Raw genomic sequence first — 24,251 nt, forward strand, 5'->3', positions numbered from 1 at the left:
ATCAAATCAAGAGTATTACTCCCTCTAGTTGCCTCCCGAACATGCTGATGTAGAAAACAATCATCCAATAAATCCACAAAAGCCCTGCTAGTGTGTGAGTATCCAGCCCCCAAATTCCAGTCAATATCTGGGAAATTAAAATCTCCCATTATAAGACTCTGATTTACTGGCCCACTCTATTTCCCTGTATAGTTCCTTATTATACTCATCAGAGTCATTAGGCCTATAGCACACTCCTACTCTCAATTTTGATCTCCCAATGTTTATATCACACCAAACTGACTCCACACTGCACTGTCCAGCGATGTCGACTGGCTTCACTTCCTTGGTTTTTATGTGTTTCTTAACCAATAGCATAACCCCTCCTCCCTTCCTACCCTGTCTATCCTTTCTGTAGACATTGTACTCCCCAAATTCCAGTTCTGCATTCCTTATATCTGTGTGACACCACGTCTCTGAATCGCCACAATATCTGCCTTTGATGTTTTGAGCAATACCTCAAATTCATCAAATTTATTTACTAAACTCCTAGCATTGGTGTACACGCAAGTATACATGCACCTGTTCTTTTTCTTAGCTACCCTAACACAACCTATGTGTTTATTTGTACCAAAATGATTCCCAGCAGTCTCTGAAATATCCTGCATCTTATTTTCCAGGCTGCGGCTCATTCCAATCTTTCCGTACTTCAGATACAATAACTTTGGTTCTGGGCTACTTGCCTTTAACTTGCCTGCCTTCCAGTTGCTCCTGCCAGGAAAGAGGCTGCACTGCAGAGAATTTTCATGAACTGTAAGGGTATTGAGGTTTTAATAAGTGCTATATAATTCGTCATCTCATACTAATGCCTCTTAATAGTGAATCTTGCATTACCCCATGGTAATTCAAGCCAAAATACCTGAACTAACTTAACCATCTTCTTTTCTCAGTTTTTCAGTGGAGCATTCTGAATGACAGTGAATTTGAAGATATGGCCTTCTGGACATCCAAATGGTTGGCATTTATTGCTCATCAAGCAATGTTGAAAGAGTGCATCCTAAGTCTGCATCCCAAATCATGGTAAATAATATCAATAACTCAGGACTTCATGATGAAACAGGCTGTGCATGCAAGGTTCAAAATAGCAGCAACTGAAGAATCCTATGCAAAGTACACAGAAAGTAGTGAATTCTAAAATTTGAAATGCACATTGACTGATCTGTACATAAATCAACACTCATAAACAAGTATAACTTGATAGTATGAACCAGGGCTATAATGCTCAATACGTTCTATGTTGATATCAATATTTGTAAAAGAATAAGAGAAGTTTACCTCAATATGATACATAGAACACTTCCATATGATAATCTCCAGAAATTAAAATGAAAACAATTAAAAAATCGAATATCTTACATTACAGTAAGAAATAATTAACAATAATTAAAAATCCAATGAACACAATTAAAAATCAAATCAAAAATTAATTTAACAAAAAAATCGATTTTCCTTCCTATAGGTGACAATGCTTTTCGACTGCATGTCGTGGTCACAGGAATTTAAATATCCTGAATAAGGGCGAGCACGGAACTTAAATAGGAATTATTTGAAGGAACACGAGTCTGAGATTAGATATGGATGGCTAACATTAACAGAATTCTCATGTAATTTAATTTCGGCGGTTTCCACAATTAATGGTCTCGTAAGTTGGACACTAAATATTTTGGCCTCGTTAAATAAAAAAGTATGTTTTTCATTAACGGCATGAAAGGCTAATTCTGATGCTGCTGAACGGCTCAGAATGGGGTCAGAAATACAAATATTAACCAGCAGATTATTAAACAGGGGCTACCCACTTGCTACAACAGGCAGAATTAAGGTACAAGCTAGGATAGAATACAAAAAAATACTCCAACCAACAACAGTAATATCAAAAAAACTTTATTTCTGTCCCATATGTTGAACAGTGGCACAAACAACTTAACAGATTCTTTAAAGATAGCAAATATAAAATTCTAACCAGGCCAATACGGAAATTACACACTATACTGAACAATTCCTCAGTCCCTTCCTCGTTCGCAACACAAATAAATGACCTAGTATACAACATTTCTTGCGGCGACTACGACTCGTCTTATCAGGGTTCTACGTCATTTCCTCTGAATTTTCGTTTTAATAAACACGTGGCCTCAGTTCACATTTCTCGTTCAGCAGCGTCAGAATTAGCCTTTCATGCCATTAATGAAAAACATACTTTTTTATTTAATGAGGCCAAAATATTTAGTGTCCAACGTACGAGACCATTAATTGCAGAAACCACCGAAATTAAATTACATGAGAATTCTGTTAATGTTAGCCGGCCATATCTAATCTCAGACTCATGTTCCTTTACGTGCATGCGCGAAGACAAATAATTCCTATTTAAGTTCCATGCTGACCCTTATTCAGGATATTTAAATTCCTGTGATCACGACATGCAGTCGAAAAGCATTGTCAGCTTCAGGAAGGAAAATCGTTTTGCAATTTTTTTGTTAAATTAATTTTTTACTTGATTTTTAATTGTGTTAAGTTGATTTTTAATTGTGTTCATTTGATTTTTAATTATTTCTTAGTGTAATGTAAGATATATGATTTTTTAATTGTTTTTGTTTTAATTTCTGGAGAGTATCATATGGAAGTGTTCTATGTATCATACTGAGGTAAACTTTGCTTATTCTTTTACAAACAAGGATAATGAATAGTCAAACTCAAAAGATGGCAGTCACCTCTCGCTGTACATTAGTGAGCGGTCAAAGCCTCCCTAAGCCATGCTTAGATTCACAAAATTAAGACTGATTTAGTGTTCTGTTGGATAAGGACCACTGCCAATTCCCCCCTCTGCTAATCATAATATTGAAGTCTCTGAAGTTCAAATCGTGAAAATCTACAACCTCTTTCCCAACAAATCCACTCAAATGTCGATGCAATTCCAATATTCAGCTTAAATGTATAGGGCAATGGTCAGGCCACATTTGAGTACTGCATACAGGTCTGGAGGCCTCAGTTTAGGAAAGATGTAGAGTTGCTGGAATGGGCAGAGAGAAGGGCAACAAGGTTGGTGAGGGGAACAAAGGGGTACTCTTACCAAGAAAGGCTTCAGTTTTTCAAATTGTATCAAATGGAGACTAGGCACCTGCAATTAATTGATCTGATTGAGGTGTTTAAGGATTTGAATGGCTTCAGCAAACTCAATGCTGATGGGATTCTTCCTCTTCCTCACTCTTCCTCTTATGCACATTAGGGGACATAAATTCAAACTGAGGAAGGTTGCAGACCAGGTGTGCAGAAGTTTGCCTTTAGTACATCTGTTCTGCAATCATTCTAAAAGAACATATTTTAAGGATGTATTTTGTGCCCACAATTCTGCTCAGTCGTGACAAGAGGAACTACTGTATATTCCAGTGTATGAGTCTACACTTTTTTTTTTTTTGCTTTGAAAATTCCGGCTTAACCATACATTCACCAGACATACAAGTTGGTGCAATTCATCATTTCTGTACATAAATCACCAAAGTCGGTGAAATAGGTAAAATGATTTACTATATACAAAAATGATGCATTGTATTGACATGTAAGTCTAGTGAATTTCCCAGGTCAGACGCTTTAGCCCTAAACTTTATTTTAATCTTTAACTATGTAGACCAGTGGTTTTCGACCTTTTTTTTAATAATGGTACCCCTAAGTAATTTATTTTATTTTGTGGCACCCCTCTCAATTTTCTGCCTGTTAGATCCGATTCTCTCTCTCTCTCTCTGTATATACTGTGTGTGTATATATATATATATATATATATATATAATATTAAAAAAATACAGTATATATGATAGTTATTACAATAAACAAAATTATAATTCATAACACAAATTATATATATATAATAATTTTATTCTTTATATAGAGGTACTAAGTAAACATCAATTATAGATCACCACAAAATTAAAAAGATACCGTAGACCTTTTATATATTGAAATAAGCATATAAATTTTAAAAAAAAGTTTAAGTAACTTCAACCCAAATTATGTGGCACCCCTGGAATGCTGTTGTGGCACCCTAAGGTACTGTGGCACCCCAGTTAAAAATCCACATATTGTTATATACCACAGGGAACCTGCCCACCCACCCATGTAGGGCCAAACAGCTCTGAAATGGCCATGGGACGGGTGGTGGTATCCACTGAGAATAAGTAACAATAGTCTTCTCTACTGGGGAAGTGTTGCCTGTCATTTCAAAGTAATACAATTTTTAATTATTCAGAGTAATACAAGTATTACTATTCAAAGTAATACAATGACAGGCAACTTGCTGTGAAGGCACTCACAATATGAAATATAATGAAAACGATGCCATTTCACCAACTTCGGTGATGCAGTTTTACTGCAGTGCATCATTACTATGTACAGAAATGATGCACTGCAGTAAAATGTATTTCTAGTAAATTCCCATTATCTGAGGCCTAAATTTTATTTTAGTCATATATTCACCATAAAAGTTGACATCTTTTCTTTTAGAGTCAGAATCTGCTTTTTAATTCAATGATTTCTGCTCTTTTCTTTAAAATTTTAAATTGTGGCATTTTTTTACACTATATAGAGATAATTCAAAAGGCCGTAACCAATTTTATAAAGGAGCTGACAGATGAAAAGCACATCTTGCTTTAACAAAAGGTTACTAGTAGGGATACGGAGGTGATTATCCCTTTGGATAAGGCAATGGTCACGCCAAGTCGTGAGTACTGCGCACAGGTCTGGAGGCCTCATTTTAGAAAGGATGTAGAGTTGCTAGAACAAGTACACAGAAGGGCAACAGGATTGGTGAGGGGAACGAGGACTCCTCTTATGAAGAAAGGCTTGGCTTAAGTTCTGCAAATTACAATGTCTGGAAACTAGGCACCTGTAAGGTGATACGACTGATTGAGGTGCATAAAGCCTTGAATGGGTTAAGCAGGCTCAATGCTGATGGGATTCTTACCCTTGTTCAGATTACGAGCCCCAGGGGGCATAAATTCAAATTGAGGAAAGACAATCGTAGAATAGATATGTGGAAATTTGCCTTTAGCCAGCAGATAGTTAATTGTGGGAACAAACTTCCACCTGTTGATGTGGAAGTTGACAGTTAAATAAATTCAAGGAAGAACTGAACACAAACTTTTAGATTGAATGGATGTGTGAAATGTTTTTTTTTTGTCTGATGCTGTATAAGCTTGCTTTCTTGAATCATATGCCACGACTAATACTAACTGAAAATGCCATTGGAGACACTATGCAGCTACAGAGGGAAGTAATTTCGAGTGTGACCATTGTTGCAAAAGTTGATGACATTATAGAGCAGATATCATCTGTTAAGGGCTAATGACGTTAAGGGTAGGAGATCTGTGGATTTACTTAACAAGTACAGGTCAACGTTGAAAATAAGTCTCGAGCTAGGGTTAAATTTGAAAGTGCCTGCAATCCTGTCCAGACACGATGGGAGGGATAATATGATGAGAGCCTTGTCAATCAATTCAGCCCCAGAGAGATTGTGCAGGGCTCATGGGGTAGGATTTTTCTTAGAGTGGTCTGTGCTTGTTAAAAGGAGACAGAGAGTGCTTCTACAGGGATGGGATACACTTAAAAAGAAAGGGTGCAAGAATATATGCTGATGCTATCAAGGCAGTGTTAGGTGGGTCGGAAAACTGCTAGCTTGAGAGATTCACAGACCAACAGATTAACAGTAGCCATGGGCAGAGGTGGAAATGATTCTTGCACTGCCTCCATTGAAAAGAGCAGCACCCCAGAAAGCAAGTTGCTGGAGATTTCAGGAACTGCTGGAAGTCATGAAACAAGTAAATACATCGGCTGCATTAGAGTATCTAAGAGTAAAAACAGGTGCATGGATACTTGCCCATACACCAATGCTAGGAGTATAGTAAATAAATTTGAAGTGTTGGTCAAGACATCAAAGGTGGATATTGTTGGGATATCAAAGAAGTGGTGTCACACAGATACAAGGAATGCAGAATTAGAATTTGGGGAGTACAATGTGTACAGAAGGGATAGACAGGATAGAGGAAGGGAGGAAGATTTATGCTGTTAGTTAAGAAACACAAAATCTAAGAAAATGAATACAGTTGACATAGATGGACAATGCTGAATCAGTTTGGTGTGATATAAGCACTGGGAAGGCAAAAATGAGGGTAGGAGTTTGTTATAGGCCTAATGACTCTGATGAGTACAATGAACAATTATACAGAGAAATAGAGTGGCCCAGTAAATCAAAGTGTCTTATAATGGAAGATTTTAACTTCCCAGATATTGACTGGAACTTGTGGGTTGATCACTTGCAAACTAACAAGGATTTTGTGGATTTGTTGGATGATTGTTTTTTACAGCAGCATGTTAGAGAGGCAATTAGAGGGAGTAACACCCTTGTTCTGATTATCAGCAGTGATTATTCGTGCATTAAGAATTTACAGATAAAGGAACCACTAGGTGGCAGTGATCACAGTGTATTGATCTGGGATTTACTAAAAGATGTAACTACCATCAGGGGTAAAGGGAAGGGTCTTTCATAAAGGTGACTACAGTGGTCTCAGAGATTTTTTAAGTTCTATACAGTAGGACCAACTGATGATGTTACCAAAATAAAATTCTAAATGGGAAGCATTCGAGGAAGTAATCTTGGAAGCTACTAGGCTTTTTGTTCCATCTAAGAAATACTGTTCTAGGTTTAGGCCAAAATGGATGTCAGATGAACTAATGAGACTCATGGCAAAGAAGAAAAATGCATGGGATGCATATAAATTATCAGGCGACACAGAAGTCTATGGTATATATAAGCTGTAATGCAATCAAGTCACAAAGGAGATTAGGTAAGTGAAGGCAGTTTATGAGAAATCTGTGGCAATGGATGCAAAGAAAAACAGCAAAGACTTCTTTACTTACATAAACTCTAAAACGAAGGGGATGAATCAGATTGGTCCACTTGACATTAATGGTTTGACTGTAGATGATCATTCTCAGATAGCTGCCAAACTAAATGAGTATTTTCCATCTACAATCACACTTGAGGATTTATTCAAGGAGGAGAGGGCCAGAAGTTTATCAAACTCTAACAGGCAGTTAAATGATTTTGTAATAACTAAGAGCAAAGTGGAGGAGAAATTGTTGAAGTTAAACATGAGAGGCACTTGGGGTGGATGGGATCTATCCAGTTATATTAAAGGAGGCAGCAAAGGAAGTAAGTAAACCCTTAGCCATAATTATGAGAGCATCCTTGAACTCAGGAGAATTCCCCATAGACTGGAGATGCACGAATATATCTCCAATTCACAAAGGGGAATCTAAGGGTGACACTAGTAATTACAGACCTGTTAGTTTGACTTCTGTTCCAGGGAAAATAACGGAGTCACTGGTTAAAGAAGCATTGCAGGATCATCTAGACAAGACAGCAGTAATAATTCAGACACAGCATGGGTTTGGGTTTGTTAAGGAGAAGTCTTGTCTGACTAATTTGATTGGATACTATAACGTGGTTTTTGTAACCACGTTACGGAACTGGATGCAAAAAATAATTTTTACATCATATACTTGGATTTCAGGAAAGCTTTTGATACTGTTGCAAGTGTACGACTACTGTACAAATTGGAGTAGTATGGCATTAAGGGCAAGTTGCTACAATAGATAAAAGGATGGTTGAGTGGGAGAAGACAGAGTGGTAATCAATGGATACCGCTCTTTGTGGACTAATGCTATTAGTGGTGTCCCCCAGGGTTCGGTGTTGGGCCCATTGTTGTTTTGTGTATTTATCACTGATATTGATGAAGGTAGGTCAAGCTTAATGTCAAAGTTTACAGATCATACAAAGGTTGGGAAGGTTGTTAATAAAAGTAATGACAGTATGCTGCTGCAATTGAATCTGGAAAAGTTGGGCAGATGGGCTGAGAAGTGGAAACTAAAGTTTAACATTGACAAATGCAAAGTACTGCATATGGGAAGCAGTAACCCCAGATAAATGTACCAACAAGATTACAAATGGAACAAAGGGTTGCTCTTATGAAGATGGGCTTAAGTTTTGCAAATTACAGTGTCTGGAGACTAGGCACCTGCAAGGTGATCTGACTGAGGTGTATAAAGCCTTGAATGGGGTGAGCAGGCTCAATGCTAATGGGATTCTTCTCTTGCTCAGATTACAAACCTGAGGGGGCATAAACTGAAATTGAGGAAAGACAGCTGTTGAATAGATGTGCGTAAATTTTCCTTTAGCCAGCAGGTAGTTGATTACTGGAACAAACTTCCCTCTGTTGTTGTGAAAGTTGATAGTTTAAATAAATTCAAGGCAGAGCTAGGCAAACGTTTGGATTGGATGGATAGGTGAAATGGGAAGGGTTTTTTTTTTTTTTTTTTTGGCTGATGCTGTATAAGCTTGCTTTCTTGCATCATATGCATTTATTCTAGTGCTAATACTAATTGTTATTCTGCATAAAATTCAAAATAAAAATTTTCATTGATTTAATATCCTTACTTTTCTAACAAGCCTTATATATACAGAAAAATCTTATACCATTCAATATCAGAGTCTATCATACCAATCTTACATGACACTGGAATATATTTATATTCTATTTGTTTAGTTTGTCTTGAAAAGTTCGCCATAGAGTTAGATGTAAATGTTTTTTTTTATGAAACCTCCAAACACAATGTATTAGAACCTACGCACAGTACTCAGTGTTTCATGTAGGTTGAGAAGATGAAAGAAGATACTTGTTAACATTAAACTTGAATTTCTGTGGACTGTAATATTCAGGAAATAATGTGGAGGGAGGTTGTTCTAGAAAATGGAAGTTGAACAGATAAATGAGGAAGAAGAAAAGCTGGTTCTATGAGTTTGCAGTTAATATTAGTATTAATAGTTGTAAATGATGTAAGAAAGCAAGCTTATACAGTAACAGCCAAACAAAAAATCCCATTTCACCTATCCATCCCATTTGGCTGCATGAACAAAATTTAATTCCAAATTTAATTCCAAATATATGGAAATGGTCACAAATGTGTGCTGGGAGGATCTGCATGCGGATCAATATGTAAAAAAGTTAACAAATGTTATAGAAAATGCTTGTAGAGGTAGTATGAAGAAGAAATGTATACCTAGTAGACCAGTATTCTGGTGGAATTCAGAATTGACTAATTTAAGAAAAGAAGTCAATAAATTAAGGCGAATATGTCAAAATCATAGAAGAAGGGGCAACATTGATATAATAGAAGGTCACATTTTGGCATATCGAAATAAAAGACGGGAATATGTAAATATGATAAAAAAGTCAAAAGAATTCCATTGGAAAAAATATGTAGAAGAACAGGGATCCAGAGACCCATGGGGTACAATTTATAAAATTTTAAAACCTAAGGCTTTTAATGTGAGTACTACGGTAGGAGTTGAAGGTAGTCAAACTCTGAATTGGAAGGATACCGTAGAAGTAATATTGAATGATCTCTTCCCTACATTAGATGAGAATGTGAATTCTTTAAATAAAATTAAAGAAAATGAAGAGCATTTGCAGGAAAGTGATGAGAATGAATTCACATATCAAGAAGTGGAGTCCGCTGTGAATCAGGCGAAGGATGGTAAGTCGCCGGGCTTGGATAGGGTAGAAGTAGTTGTGTTGAAGAAAGCATTTGTGCTGACTCCACAAATATACATGGACTTGTACAACAGATGTTTAAAGGATGGTGTTTTCCCCGAAGACTGGAAGGCTGCACACGTGAGGTTGTTAATAAAAGGCACAGATCGATTATTAAATGAAACCAGTGCATATCAACCGATTGCACTGCTCTCGGTTCTGGGGAAGGTTTATGAAAGACTGTGTGTGAATAGACTCAATAAAATATATGAAGATAAGTCTATGTCCTCAGATAACCAATTTGGTTATAAAAAGGGAAGGAGTACTGAGGATGCAGTTTTTAGACTGACCAGAATCGTGGAGCGGAGTGACGAGAGATATGTTCTGGGGATCTTTGTAGACTTCCGTGGTGCATTTGACAGACTTTGGTGGGAGAGCATTCTATCTAGAATAAGAAGAATGGGTTGTACAAAGACCATGTATAAAGTTATGCAAAGCTACTTTAGCAATAGATGCATTTTCGTTAAAACAAGATATGAACAAATAAAACGAGAAATGCATCGAGGTTGCCCTCAGGGCTCGGTGATGGGCCCCTTTGCCTGGAACATAGTGTTTGATACCTTTCTTGAGAAAGAGTTAGATGGTGTTCAATATGTGGCATATGCAGACGACCTAGCAATTTTGGTCCATGGTCGTACACATTCACAGATTGAAGCCAGAGCACATGTTGCTCTGAGCTCTCTGAGTGAGTGGAGCATTGAGAACAAACTGGAAATATCTCTTGGAAAGACTGTACAGATGCTCTTAAAAGGTAGGCTGAGCATGAACCGACCTCCTACCTTCCGGCTCAATGGAGGAACAGTTCGATATACTAGAGTGACAAAGTATCTGGGCCTCCAGTTAGAAGAACATTTGTTCTATACTGAACACGTAAAATATTTGAAAAATAAAATAAGACTCTTGTATGCTAGGCTCCGCAGAGTAGTAAGAGTAGATTGGGGCATTAAAGGTAGATCGTTGAATCTATTGTATAAATGTTTGTTTGTCCCAATTGTAATATACGCTGCTGGGGCTTGGGTACATAGAGTAGAAACTGTGATGGTCCAGAAGTACTTAGTCCAAGCACAAAGATTCACATTGTTGGGCATCACTAGAGCGTGTCGGACTGTTTCTTCAGAGGCCTTGCAGGTGGTTGTAGGGATGATGCCAGCTTACTACGAAGTTCTCTTAAAAGGATTATTGTATTACACAAAGAATAATATAAGAACAGTCATTATGAATATAAGAACATGCTTAGAAAATGACTATGTGTATACAAGGAACGACGTGAAAATAGAAAGAGCAAGAATTCTAGGAGATATAAAATATCAATGGCAGGAGTTATGGCAAAACTCCGATAAAGGAAGACAAACCCACTTGTTTCTGCTGAGTGTGGAAACAGTGGACACAAAGAAAAAGCCATGGTTACAGTTTGGACTTAATGCGACATTCCTAATAACAGGTCATGGACTGAAGTTTAAATTGTTTGAGCTGGGTTTACATGAGTCTGGGTTGTGCACATGTGGGAACCCTGAAACATCAAAACATATAATGTTGAATTGTGTCCATTATACAGACACTAGAGCTTTCCTGCAAACTAAGATAGGAATTTTAATGGAATAGACGCTTGTGAGTATCTTTATAAATAAGGATAATTTTAAACATTTTAATGTTTATGTAAAGGAAGTCTTTAGAAGACGAAAGATGCTACTAGATAGTAGAAGCTCGCCTCCCCGAGGCAGGGGCGGTAACTGTCCTGATTAGGAGAAGTAATTCTATTAAATTAATAGAAGTTCTCCTTCTCGGGACAGGCTAAGAGCTCGTAGCACAAAAAAGTTGTGTTGTTTGATTTTAGTTTTAATTTAAATTTTTTTTCTTAATATAGTCCCCATAAAGATTTCTGACCGGATAAGTTTATGAACCTAGCCATGGATGTGCTTCGGCACCGGGAATGGTAGGTTTAAGGAGCTTTGAATGGAATATCCATCCCCTCCAAGAATTTGTCTAGTTCTTCCTTGAATTTATTCAAACTATCTTTGTTCCACAACAACAACAACAGATGGAAGCTTGTCCCAGTAATCAACCACCCATTAGCTGAAGACAACTTCCATGAGTATTCTGTAACTATCCTTCCTCAATTTGAAATTATGCCCCCTCATGTATAATTTGAGCAAGTGGAAAAATCTCATTAGAACTGAGTTTGTTCAAGCCATTCAAAGCTTTAAAAACCTAAATCATAGCAATTAATCAAAGGTTTAATTTCCAGACACTGTAATTTACAGAAATAAAGCCTTTCATGGATGTTGATTGATTGTGGCATGTGTTGGGCCTGGTTTGGAAGAAATAAAGCAGGGGAATTATAGATGCCAGTTCAGAAGCACAATATCAACGGTATCAAAGATCTGCATTTAAGGAATTGAAATATCTATAGAAAAGGCATGCAGAAAAAAATAGAACATCTATGAGAAAGAGGGTGGAGAGACTTTGTAAGAGGTCGGTCATTACTTAACCTCTAACTGCCCTCTTTGAATGGAGGTGTGGAAGTCTGAGAAATGTTATTTGGATACCACCCCAGATGTGGGAACATTATTCCATGGTAAGGCAGATTTCAGATTTGTACAGAAAAAGTAATGCCAAGAGCAAAAGGAAAAATCCGAGTTTTTTTGGCACAGAGAAAGCAGTATTTGTGATGTGATGTGCTTATGCAAAGAGAGAAGTCAGGATAATCTCTAATAGAGATATGCGATCATGTCCTAGCGATTTCATATGACCCCAGAAATAAAAATCAAGACATAATAGGTCGGGTGCCCGAGCAGGCCAACGCACGGGACCACCACGTCCGATCCACTGTTGACCAAATGTGACATCCAGGTAGTTACGAACATCTCCGCTATAATGGGCAGGGGCTCCATCGTGTTGGAACCACATTGTCTGTTGCGTTGATGCAAAAAAATGTGCTACAAATCCCCTTTTTCCTGCTGAAGTGTTGTTTTCCGATGAGGCATCCTTCACAAGGGAAGGAATTTTCAACACGCATAACGACCATATCTGGGCGGTCGAGAACCCGCATGCAATACGACGTCGTGCAGCACAGATTCGATTTTCGGTCAATGTATGGGCCGGTATTATGGGAGATCACCTCATCGGACCTTACCTGTTACCGTGTCGTCTAACCGGACCTATCTACTTGATCTTTCTGCAGCAAGTATTGCCACAACTTTTGAGAGATGAACAGATTTCTGCATCGACGCAACAGACAATGTGGTTCCAACACGATGGAGCCCCTGCCCATTATAGCGGAGATGTTCGTAACTACCTGGATGTCACATTTGGTCAACAGTGGATCGGACGTGGTGGTCCCGTGCGTTGGCCTGCTCGGTCACCTGACCTATTATGTCTTGATTTTTATTTCTGGGGTCATATGAAATCGCTAGTTTATGACACCCCTGTTGACAATGCTGAGGAGCTGGTTGCAAGAATCGCAGTAGCTGCCGAAGAAATTCGAAATTCGCCTGGAGTATTCCAGAATGTTCGGATGTCCATGCGTCGGAGATGTGAGGCATGCATTGTAGCCCGTGGAAGAAACTTCGAACACTTACTTTAATCCATGTACCTTTTGCTTCTTTTCATGTATTATTAAAACGATTTCTCACTTACGGTCTCTTTTCTTTATGGTGCTTCTGTGTACAACACCGCTTCAGGAAAGCATTTCCGACCCCACATTGCTATATGATTTCGAGTTGTCAGGATGTACCCTACCCCTCTTAGAAGTTCTGAAACGTTTAACTGAAACACCCTGTATAATAATATTGGCTGCCTAAATACAGGCAGTATTGTCACTTGCCTAATTTAAAGCATTGGTCAATTGGTAATGACATTCACAGTGTCATTTGTAATTATTTACTTACATAAACCAATATAATTTAGATATATGTGGATTTTGAAAATAATTCATTATACTGAATTTTTTGTCAGAACTATATCACTCAAATGAGATTTAGTGTTATTTAATAAGAGAAATTGGCTGGAACCTGGAAATATTTTCATTAACACTGTATTCACAATAACAAGATTGTACTGCATGTCAGTCACTGTGTAAAAAGATCTAAACCTCCAAAACACTTCCTTTTTTTTTTTTTTCACAATATACTTACTCTCAGTTCTAATTTCATTGATGTCCATTTTGACTTATGGTTGTCTGCTAGGCTCTGCTTACTATTTCTGACAGAATTTCAGTTGTTGGAGGATTCAACAACTACTTATCTTAGTTGTACAAATTATTTGCTGTATGATTTCTTTCTCTTGAAAGGTGGTATTTTTGCATTAGTTCACTCAGATACAGAAATGGCACAAATGTTTTTGGTGCCTGAGGCAAAACCTTGAATTACTGTTTCAAATATTCTGATGTCACTGTTTGCTCTAATAATATAAGTGAAATTATTCTTGTAGAGATGAAATCCATTATTCCACCTTAAAATCCCATCCTTATTTAAATCTTGGTTTTCCAATAAATGTGCTAAGGCTGTTAAAGCTAAGAATGTCACAATTGGCTTGCATCCAAATCTCCAGATTCATTTTCTACCTACACCAAAGCTCACAACAATTTTAAAGCAGTTATTAATCAGTCTAAACTAGATTTCAAACAGGCTAAGAGTAGAAAACTTGCTTTTTGTCCAAATGGTAAGCAAACATTCTGATCTTCCAAAACTATTGACCACAACTTTTGCCCATCTGTACTCCCACCTCTGTTAAAATGTGATGGTTCGATTGCTGCCTTAGCTAATTATAAAGCTGACTTCTGACTTACTAGCGTCGTACTTTCTTCTAACTCTTGTATTGATGATCTTGGTGAACCACCTTTCACCATTCCCAATACACTCCATGTAATGTCTCTAGTGGTCTTTCATCAAAAGGATGTCAGAAGAACTTTTCACAAGTTTTTTGGAAAGCAAGTGGCATCTCACTGATGATACAAACTCAATTTCTAACCATGAAGCAAAAACATCACATTGCAGTTATTTTTATAAATCCCAGATAGAGTTTTCATGTTGACATGCTCAAAACACTTGGGACTTCAAATTTTATTGATACATAACGGCCTTCCTTATTTTGTGATTTCCGGTCTCATTTCCACACAGTAACACAATAATTCTCTCTTTGTTAGTTTTTCATGCCCACTTTGTTAGGTGCCTTTTTAATATTCAGTGACTTGTTGGGGAGAAGTTTATAGTACAGTGCTGTTTTGTCACAGTTGTACAACTGTTCATCTGTGAATTCACCATCTTAAATCACACTATGCAGCAATTTAGGAAATACTTCTGCCAATGTAATGTCACCAAATGCAGATTCGCATATAAGACTAACCTGGAATATTCAAGACGAGCCTTCCATCTCCAAAGCCACCCTTCAGAAGCTTTAAATGTGTCATCATCTCCACCAAGTAGCTTATGAATAAGTGCTTGTGCTCTCAAAATTACCCCATTTGTCAGTACTCCTTCACTATGCTTCTGTAGAAACCACTTGTACAAGCATTGGTCCTCATCACTGTTTTCACAAAATCTAGTTTCTTTCTTTGGAGGCTTATTTCATCTTCTACAGAGTCTATGAATGAATGCAATTTTTCTTCCTCTTTCACCGAACCACAGATCATTCCTCCTGGAATTCCACACTCACAATATATACTGCATTTTGTTTTGCTACTCTTAACTCTTTCAATTATCCATTAACTTTTTTTCAACTGTATAACTTTTTATTTTGGTGGCAATTACTTCAGTCCTACTGATTTACTAATTTTTCCATGTATTTATTTGTGATTCCCTAGAATTTACTATGCTTTGAGAAAACAAAATCAAAACCAAATCTTCTGGTCTATTATAGTGCCAAAGTGATGTCATATGATTTCACCAAAAATCACTTATCACTTCATTTATATTTTTGTCCAGTTTAGCCCTTGACATTTTTTGCTATCACAAGTGTAACTTCTAGTTGAAGAAAGGGTGTCCCATGCAGTTGTTTACAAAAATTTACTTTGTAACTAATGTAATGCACTTGCCAAATGTTAGCCATAATCCCCTCCAAAAGTAGCTTTTTGTAATTAGCATTCCATTAATATACTCTTTTATTGCACCTCTAGATAAGGTGAGAAACTGGGTGTCTACAGTAATTAGTCTGACAAGTCCTGTGTTTATAAAAAATTACTGTGAATAATTGTGAAAAATTACTGTGAATAATGTGAAAGAAATACAGCCACTTTTTAGCTAATTTCTCCTCTTGGAAATATGGTAGTGGGGTATACAGTATTCACCTTTTCCAATTTCTAATATGAAATTGCTATTTCTTTAAAAACATTACTTTTCTTACATAATTCATTTTGCGGATCATGATCATACCTGATATATCTGCAGTACCAAGAGGCACAGTATATCAAGATTGCACTGTATTTAATATCTTGGGGGGGGAAAATTTTAAAACATACTTATTGGAACTCATTTTATTATTATTATTACTTTTTTTTTTTAAGCTATAGAATATGCTCCTACATTTGTTCCGTGTAATTCTGAAAGAGTCTGTTTGTGTATAGGGTGTATAATTAAGAGGGTTTTTTTTTTTGTTTTTTTAAACTACAAGTTCAATTGCTAAACCTGAGGTCATTGCATTTCGATGATTACTATCGGGAAGGGGAGCTTAGATGTAAAATATCACGAAAACAACATGATCTAAAGCTTGTTCTTTTAACATATCCCTCATATATACAGTTTTCGCCTCCAAACATATGCTCTCCACTATTTCTAATATAATCGTCAAAAAAAAAGAATATAAAAGCTTATCGCTGTACGTTAAGGTGAAACACAAGCTTCCTTTTAAGGAAGTATGTATTCAAACCGCAATCAGAACGATGACATGTGGTCTAGAAGTCCTACATAGCCATACATGAGAAACAGAAATGTTGTGAAACTTCAACCCGAGTAGTTCTGAAAAAATACTACTACTTAACTGAAGTCTCGTGTGAATTCATTTATATCGTTCACTTACATCAACGAAATCCAACACAATTAGATAAATACAAATTTGAAAGTAAAAATTATTTCGTAATTATAGCAATATAAATTCGACAGTGCATTTGGATATCATGCTGCTTTCCAAGTCTTTAAATCCAGATTATAAAACCAATTAACGATCATCACAAGCATTATAGTTGCTTGAGATCACACGTGTTTCATTAATGTAATTATGTGTTCTTGAATTTTCACAATAATAATAAAATAGTATATCGCATACATAAACGGAAAGAGAAACTCGCCTGTGCTTGTATTCTCCCGTCTTCTGTTACTACCCAATGAGTGGAAGCATTGCTGTAATTACACAACAACAACAAACACCCAAACCACATGTTCATAACTGTGATTTTAAGTCTCATTTCGACGTAAAATACATAATAAAAAAAAAATCTGGGTTGCATTAAAACCCACTATCGACACCACGTTTCTTGTACCAAATTGGTCATTGGAACGCAGATGTAAACAGGAAGACTTTGCACGCTTCTGCCATCTGTTGGTTAATTGAAGAATATATATAATGTAGGAAATATTTTCAAAAAAAGTCCATGTTATCAAACACAGGCAATTTCAAAACCTTCGCAGATATATTCGCAGTCCAACCCCCGACTTAGTGACAAAGGCTGAATTTGAACACCATAAATGATGCAGGAAATTTCTATGGACTTTTTTCACAACGTAACTGAACAAGTCAGTCTCAGGCAAGAATACCATAGTTTTTTCATCCCCAAAACACTGGTTTTCGTCCATCAAACCGAAAAACGACGCAATTGACAATAATAATTGTCACACTAGGGCAACCTGGAATATGTATTAATCTGCCAAAATATTATGTTCGTGAATTGGATGTATCCTCTGATCGTTTTGCCTGTTTTGCTGGAAGATAAACCCCAGTTTCCGGGGGAGAAAACCTTTCTATCTATGCGTGAAACCGACTAAGTCAGTCACGGAGTGAAAAAAGCCCATAAAAGTTCCTCGCGTCACTGCCAGGATTCGAACCCAGCCTTTTTCATCCGGTGTGGGAAGGAAGATGGCGATACCACTGTGCAGATTCACGCAATTGACGGGCACAATATACTGATGCCCTATAACTTAGTTGCTTTGGCATTTCACCCAAACATGCAGACTGCTTCAAATAATTTTAAAATATTGCAGAATTTTTAATTGACAATTGAAACATATTCAACAAAATGTGAACTTCTGACAGAAATAAATGGCTTGTGTAATACATTAAAATGCGATACCTTCGTGTGTAGCACAAGTCATAGAATCGCCTTCCTCCCACACCGGGTGGAAAAGACTTGAGTTCGAATCCTGTAAATGACGCTAGGAATTTTTCTAGGTCTTTTTCAGAACGTAGCTGAATTAGTCGGTTTCAGGTGAGGGTAGCATGGTTTTTCTCGTGAAAACTCAGGTTTTTGTTCCAGCAAACAGTAAATTGACCACAGAACACGCACAATTTACAGACGTAATGTATACGATGCAATAGGGCCTACGTTGCTGATGCAAACTACCAGACCCAATCAACAACAAAGAGTGATAATATTGATAGAGAATGTCGAAACTGTTCTCAAAATTTGGGACTGCAGCTAGCACAAATGTGCCAGCTGCAGTCACTAATTATCCGAGGTTAAAATATTCTGCTCAATTTTATCAGTCAAGGGTATCAGATAACTTCCAGAACTATAATAAGGAACTAGTGCGATCCCCTTGAACCGCGCCTCGCAGCCTACCCTGCCTGGGTTCAATTCGTACTTAGACCAGATGGTTTTTATGAGTTTTTTTCCGCATCTAAGCACAGTTGTTCGATCTCAGTGAAGGTTGCATGGCTTCAGAAATCTGGCGTTTCATTCAATAAAACAGGCGGAATCGGATTAGGTGTGTGTGTGTGTGTGTGTGTGTGTGTGTGTGTGTGTGTGTGTGTGTGTGTGTGTGTGTGTGTGTGTGTGTGTGTGTGTGTGTGTGTGTGTGTGTGTGTGTGTGTGTGTGTGTGTGTGTGTGTGTGTGTGTGTGTGTGTGTGTGCGTGCGTGCGTGCGTGCGTGCGTGCGTGCGTGTGTGTGTTAAGTGCAAAAAAGCAACTAATGCTATGAGGCGTAAGCATAGGGACTGAATCTATTTTGTAATTGCATATGTGAGTATAGTCTGTAAATGCATTTATTGTTTGGTCGGGTTGAGATTTTCTGGAAGAAAAACCCATGTCTCCATGAAAAAAAAAAAAAAAAATCCCTCTCGGGATACCGGCATGCTCAGCAACGTTCTGAAAAATGCCCATAAAAATTCCTCGCGTTATTGACCGAATTCGAAGTCAGGCCGTTTCCGCCCCGGGAGGAAGATGATTATGACCACTGTGACTTGCTTCATGCCATGAGGATAATAAACAGGCAATAATAAAATACATTCAGTTTACCACAGATTTATAATCTATGCAGTTTACAGCAATTAACTATACACCAAAGACTCATGGGATTAGCTGCATTAATGCTAATTCCAGAAATAAAAAAAAAAATTAAAAAGAGATAGAGAAAGAAGAAATCAGAGCCAGAAGGAAATTGTAGTAACCAAGGCACTTGCCTCTGGAGCAAGGCTGGTATGAAGCGTGCAAGCATTAAGCTATTTATAAAGTTTATATGATACTGCTAGTTGGAAAGGGGCGAGGGGCACTGGTCATGGCTGTAGAAGGACTATGACCTAGTTCTAGCCACAATTTGCCATTACACTAAATTTAGCTATGTCATCGTGGATGGCAAGTGGATACTATTGCTATTCTTTTTTGTTCACTCGCAGGTAGTTCCATGTATGCCAGTCGTACCTAAACGACGAATAGGGAACCACCAAAGGTTCCCGAACGTGTTCAGGGGGTACTCACTAAAAATTCTGTAATGGTGTCTGCTTAGATTTACATAGATATATGTTTGTAAACTAGAAAATAGTTTAATATTAATTTATACTGTTCGGTTCAAATTTTCTGTTTAGTTGTGGTTAGGATCACGCGCTCTTACATAACAAGCATGCGCGACAGGCTGTAAGTGGGAGGGGGATTGGGTACGAACTTGCCGATATGTATCACAACATTCGGCTGTCGTAAAAGTATTATAAAAATTATAACTAATAAGAACCCCCAGGGATTCACATCTGGTGAGTATGGGCTTGGCACATCCAGGGTCCTGAGCCTTCAGGCTTCCTTGCACCATATAGCTAATAATAATAATAATAATAATAAACAAAGATAGAATAAAGTAAAGAATTGCCAAAGAAAGAAACCACATCTCTCACAATTCCTTGTAAAGTAGTTTATTGTCTTACAATATATCGCGTTAAATAAATTTGTTTTCTGTACTACATTTTTTTCATTTCCAGAAACCATTGTTATGTATAGGTACTTAATAATGATTTCATGCAAAATTGTAATAGCGTATTAAGAGCATAAGCGACTAAGGCCTTTATTGCCGAGTGTGTATTGTCTGTAAATTGCGTGTATTCTGAGGTCGATTTTCTGTTTGCTGGACAAAAAAACCACAGTTTCCGGGAGAAAACACCACGCTACAGACGTCTGAGACCGACTAACTCAGCCACGTTGTGAAAAAACCCATTAAAATACCTCACGTCATCGATGGGCAGAGCCGTGCTGAAGATGAGACGAACGAGGTTCTTGCCTCACGTGAAATACAATTATTGCTGAGTTTCTATTCACGTATTAAATTACACTCGCCACTCGCTGTCATGTTGAGGTGTCCTCGACTCGTCTTCTCATCTTTTCTCAGGATTTTCTGTTCTCTCCTTAGAGTCAACTTTCTCTTTTTTCCTCTTACTAAAAATGTATCAATGATTGGATAGTGAGAAATAAAAATTAAAAACCGTTACTCAGAAAAGCCACCACGTCGCTCCTGCACAAACTCACAAAACAAAGCGTTTCTGGGACTCGTATCTACTGTATTAAATTCACATTTCTAAGACGAGTAATAGCTAAAAATCATATTTCTAAGAGGAGAAATAGCTAAAAATTGGCTGTATATTCGTTTCGATATATTCAATATTCAGTTGCTCTGGAGACACCTTGGTGAGTCTGGAGGTACACCCAGGGATACGCGTACCCCAGTTAAGAACCAATACATAAAACATTCAATAAAAGTGAGAGTTCTGGAACAAACACTGTGCATTTACTGTTCAATTTTTTTTTTTTTTTTAAATCAGGTGACTTTGTCGTGAGTACTCGACGCAAATTTCGATGCCAATTATACCAGCGTCCCCCAGGAGGACGGTAATTACACCAACTGTTCTACCTAGGAAGGAATGATATCGAGTACGAATGTAAGCATGATGAATGGTATGAATGCATCATGGATGGTGCATTCATACCATAACAGTTATGTTTTGTCTTCTCAAAGATTTTGTTCGAAAGAGTAGGCTAGTCTCCCATGAACCTAAGCATACCTTCCGAGAATTCCAATCTTCTGCCATGTCTTCTGCTGCCTATTCTTGGAAATGATGCGGTTTCCAGGGTTTCCATTTCAGTTCTTTTGACAAAATCCTCTGTACAGCATGAAACTTTATACCAAATAGTCTCATGCATTGTGTTGTGCAAATTTTGGAGAATCTTCTAAATGCCCGAACATTTTTTTGGACGTAGATTTTCTTCAAATGTCTTTGCTGTCAATATTGATTACGTTGTCATTAATTTTCTGTGACATTATTTAGTGGCTTTTGAGAATAACATTTCCTGTCATCCGTGTTCCGTGCATCATCTGAGTTCTGTGCCGCATGGTTAGCATAGAACTCCACGCTTCATACTTTGAAGTAATTCGGGCTTTGTCACTTATGCTAAGTTTATTTGCTATTCTTGTCGTTCTTTATAATGAATGAAAGATAAAAAGAAATATTAGCATTGTGCTAATGGAATAAATTTCTGTACCAAATGCACATTCAATAATGGCTCTATCTTACTAATCAAGTAACACAGGTCCCAAAATAATGAGTGACTTTCCAATCATCCTCATATTTTCACACATACACAAACAGGAACTTATTTATTTATTCACGCATAACACCTGCACGACATGTACGAGAATTTTGAGAATAATGTCAAAAATATTCAAAATGTTTTGACATTGAAAAATATCAAAGAAATTAGTCGAAATTGCTTGTATTCTTGTGTTATGAGAAATCACAAGCGGAATTGCACTTTGTGAGATCGAGCCCGTACACTGCCACTGAAAAAATTTGAAAGCTTCATTCTGTGAGGTGATCTGATTGAGGTGTATGAAGCCTTGAATGATTTGAGCATGCTCAATGCTGATGAGAATCTTCCTCGTGCTTAAATAATCACCTGAGAGGGCATAAATTCAAATTGAGGAAAGCAGTTGTAGGATAGATGTGCGGAAGTTTGCCTTTACCCAGCGGGTGGTTGATTGCTGGAACAATCAACTGCTTGTAGAAAGCTTAAACAGATTCAAGGCAGAAATAGACAAACATTTGGAGCGAGTGAATGGGTGAAATGAGAAGGGTGTGTGTGTGTGTGTGTGTGTGTGTGTGTGTGTTTGGCTGATGCTATATAAGCTTGCTTTCTTGCATCATGTGTCCTTGCTAATGCTATAGTTAACTACTGCCCAGATATATCATTAGGAATAAAAGTCTGCGCGCGGTATCACAGTGGTATCGTCACCTTCTCCGCACGCTGGGTGACCCAGGTTCGAAAACCGTCGATGACGCGAGGAACTTTAATTGGCATTTTTTTTTCACTCCGTGGCTGAGTTAGTCGGTCTCAGGCGTATATGGTGGGGTTTTTCCTCCCAGATACTGAAGTTTTTTCGTTCAGCAAAACAGGCAAATCGACCAGAGAACACACGCAATTTACAGATACAAACACGGGTTAATGTAATCAATAACGAGTAACCCTAATATAATGTATGTATGTGTAGTATCTTATGTAGGACGGCACCTGAAAGAAAGTTCAACTCCTTCTTTGTACATTGTGATGGTTACAGAGCACTGTAATAGGCCAGAAATGTGTGTAACGTTATGTTCGTGCAGTGTGTGTGTTGTTGTGTTGTTTAGTTGTTAACCCTAATATATAATAATAATGATAATTAGCAATAGAACAGTGATAATGATATTATAAACTCCTCTGAAGAGATGGACAAACCATAAATGGAAATTCGCCTATTTATAGTCATTTATTTATATTGGAGTTAAGTCCTTATTACTAATACACTGCTCGACAAAATTAACAGAATACGAAGAAAACCTGGTGTAACTCGTGCAGCTTGCGATGAAGCGGGACAAGATTTGGTTTGGTGGTGTACCATAGAATAACGATGAAATGAAGAGACAGTGAGAAAGTTCGGACAGGTATGAGGGACATTTATAGGGGTTGTATTAAAATTAGCAAAAAGGTCACATCACAGAAGTCGATGCAAGATGCTCGAAAATATGGTCATGTGACATAATTACGGCCCATGCCCCACCCTTCTCCTCCTATGGCTAAACAGGCCTGATAACAGTGAACCATGCTCGACATAAGAGTGCCTACAAGATTCTAGGGCAACAAAAGCCATTCTTCTGCCACACATTAGCTCGCCAAATGACCGAGGAGTTGACTATTGTCATGCAATGCGGCGCCCAAGGGCATCCCACATATGTTCAATCGGAGTTAAGTCTTCAGGGAGAATATCTTCAAATCTTCATTTTCAATATATTCCTCCATCATCACTTGAGTTTTATATGCAGTGGCTTTATCATGCATGAAAAAGAAAATCTGAACCAACAGCACACCTAAAAATGACGCACATATGTTTCGAGGGCCTCTTCTCGGACATCGGCGTAGTCGGTACCCCTATCACAAACATGAAGAGGTGCTGCCGTTGATCATTTTTCTGCCCTGCATGAGAACACCGCCTACTATGTGTCACTTTCTCTGATGTGGATAGGGTGGTACCTCATTCCTCTTTGTCTCCAGATGGAACAACGTCTTGTTTGTTGGCTAAAACGGGACTCATCAGAGAACAGAACTGTACTCCATTTGCCAGGTTCCAAGTCACATGGTCATGGCACAAGTTTCTATGAGGTCTGCGGTGGTTTGGAGTTAATGGGATACATAGCACTCCTGTTCGAAATGCTGCGGCCGCCTGTGGCCGCAGCAACCTCAAAATGCCTATTATATCAAATATTCGCCTTTAGCGACACTGTTCACAATAAAATATTCATGAAATACATTGTGTTTTATTAATTTTGTAGAGTAGTGTAAAACAGTTGTTATGATGACTATTGTTTCAACCTGTCTGCGCGGGAGTACAGTGGTATCGTCACGTGGAAAAGGCCCGGGTTCGAATCCCGTCGATCACGCGAGGAACTTTAGTGTGCTTTTTTGACTCCGTAGCTGAGTTAGTCGGTTTTTATTATTATTATATGTAAGTGTATGTTATCTTCTCTTGGGGCGCCAATTGTATGTTATTGTCAAATATTCCAAAATAATTTTTATGTACTGTTTCAGAAGTTATATATAGATTGTGTCCTTCAGAAAATATGTTGATAGCATTAGCACTTGTA

General features: G+C 37.7%; 1 protein-coding gene across 1 annotated transcript in view; it reads right to left on the minus strand.

The window, feature by feature from the left end:
- LOC150077440 (tetratricopeptide repeat protein 17) overlaps positions 1–17,146 on the minus strand; it is a 204,521-nt gene extending 187,375 nt beyond the window's left edge. The window contains exon 1 of the mRNA XM_090385905.1: positions 16,954–17,146. Within this exon, the coding sequence (XP_090242031.1) occupies positions 16,954–17,112 (159 nt within the window). The 5' untranslated portion in view covers positions 17,113–17,146. The remainder of the gene's footprint in view (positions 1–16,953) is intronic.
- Positions 17,147–24,251: the final 7,105 nt, after the last annotated feature.

This window comes from Mastigoproctus giganteus, chromosome 12 (assembly GCF_048544385.1).
Source record: "Mastigoproctus giganteus isolate SK-2022 chromosome 12, ASM4854438v1, whole genome shotgun sequence".
NCBI lineage: Eukaryota > Metazoa > Arthropoda > Arachnida > Uropygi > Thelyphonidae > Mastigoproctus > Mastigoproctus giganteus.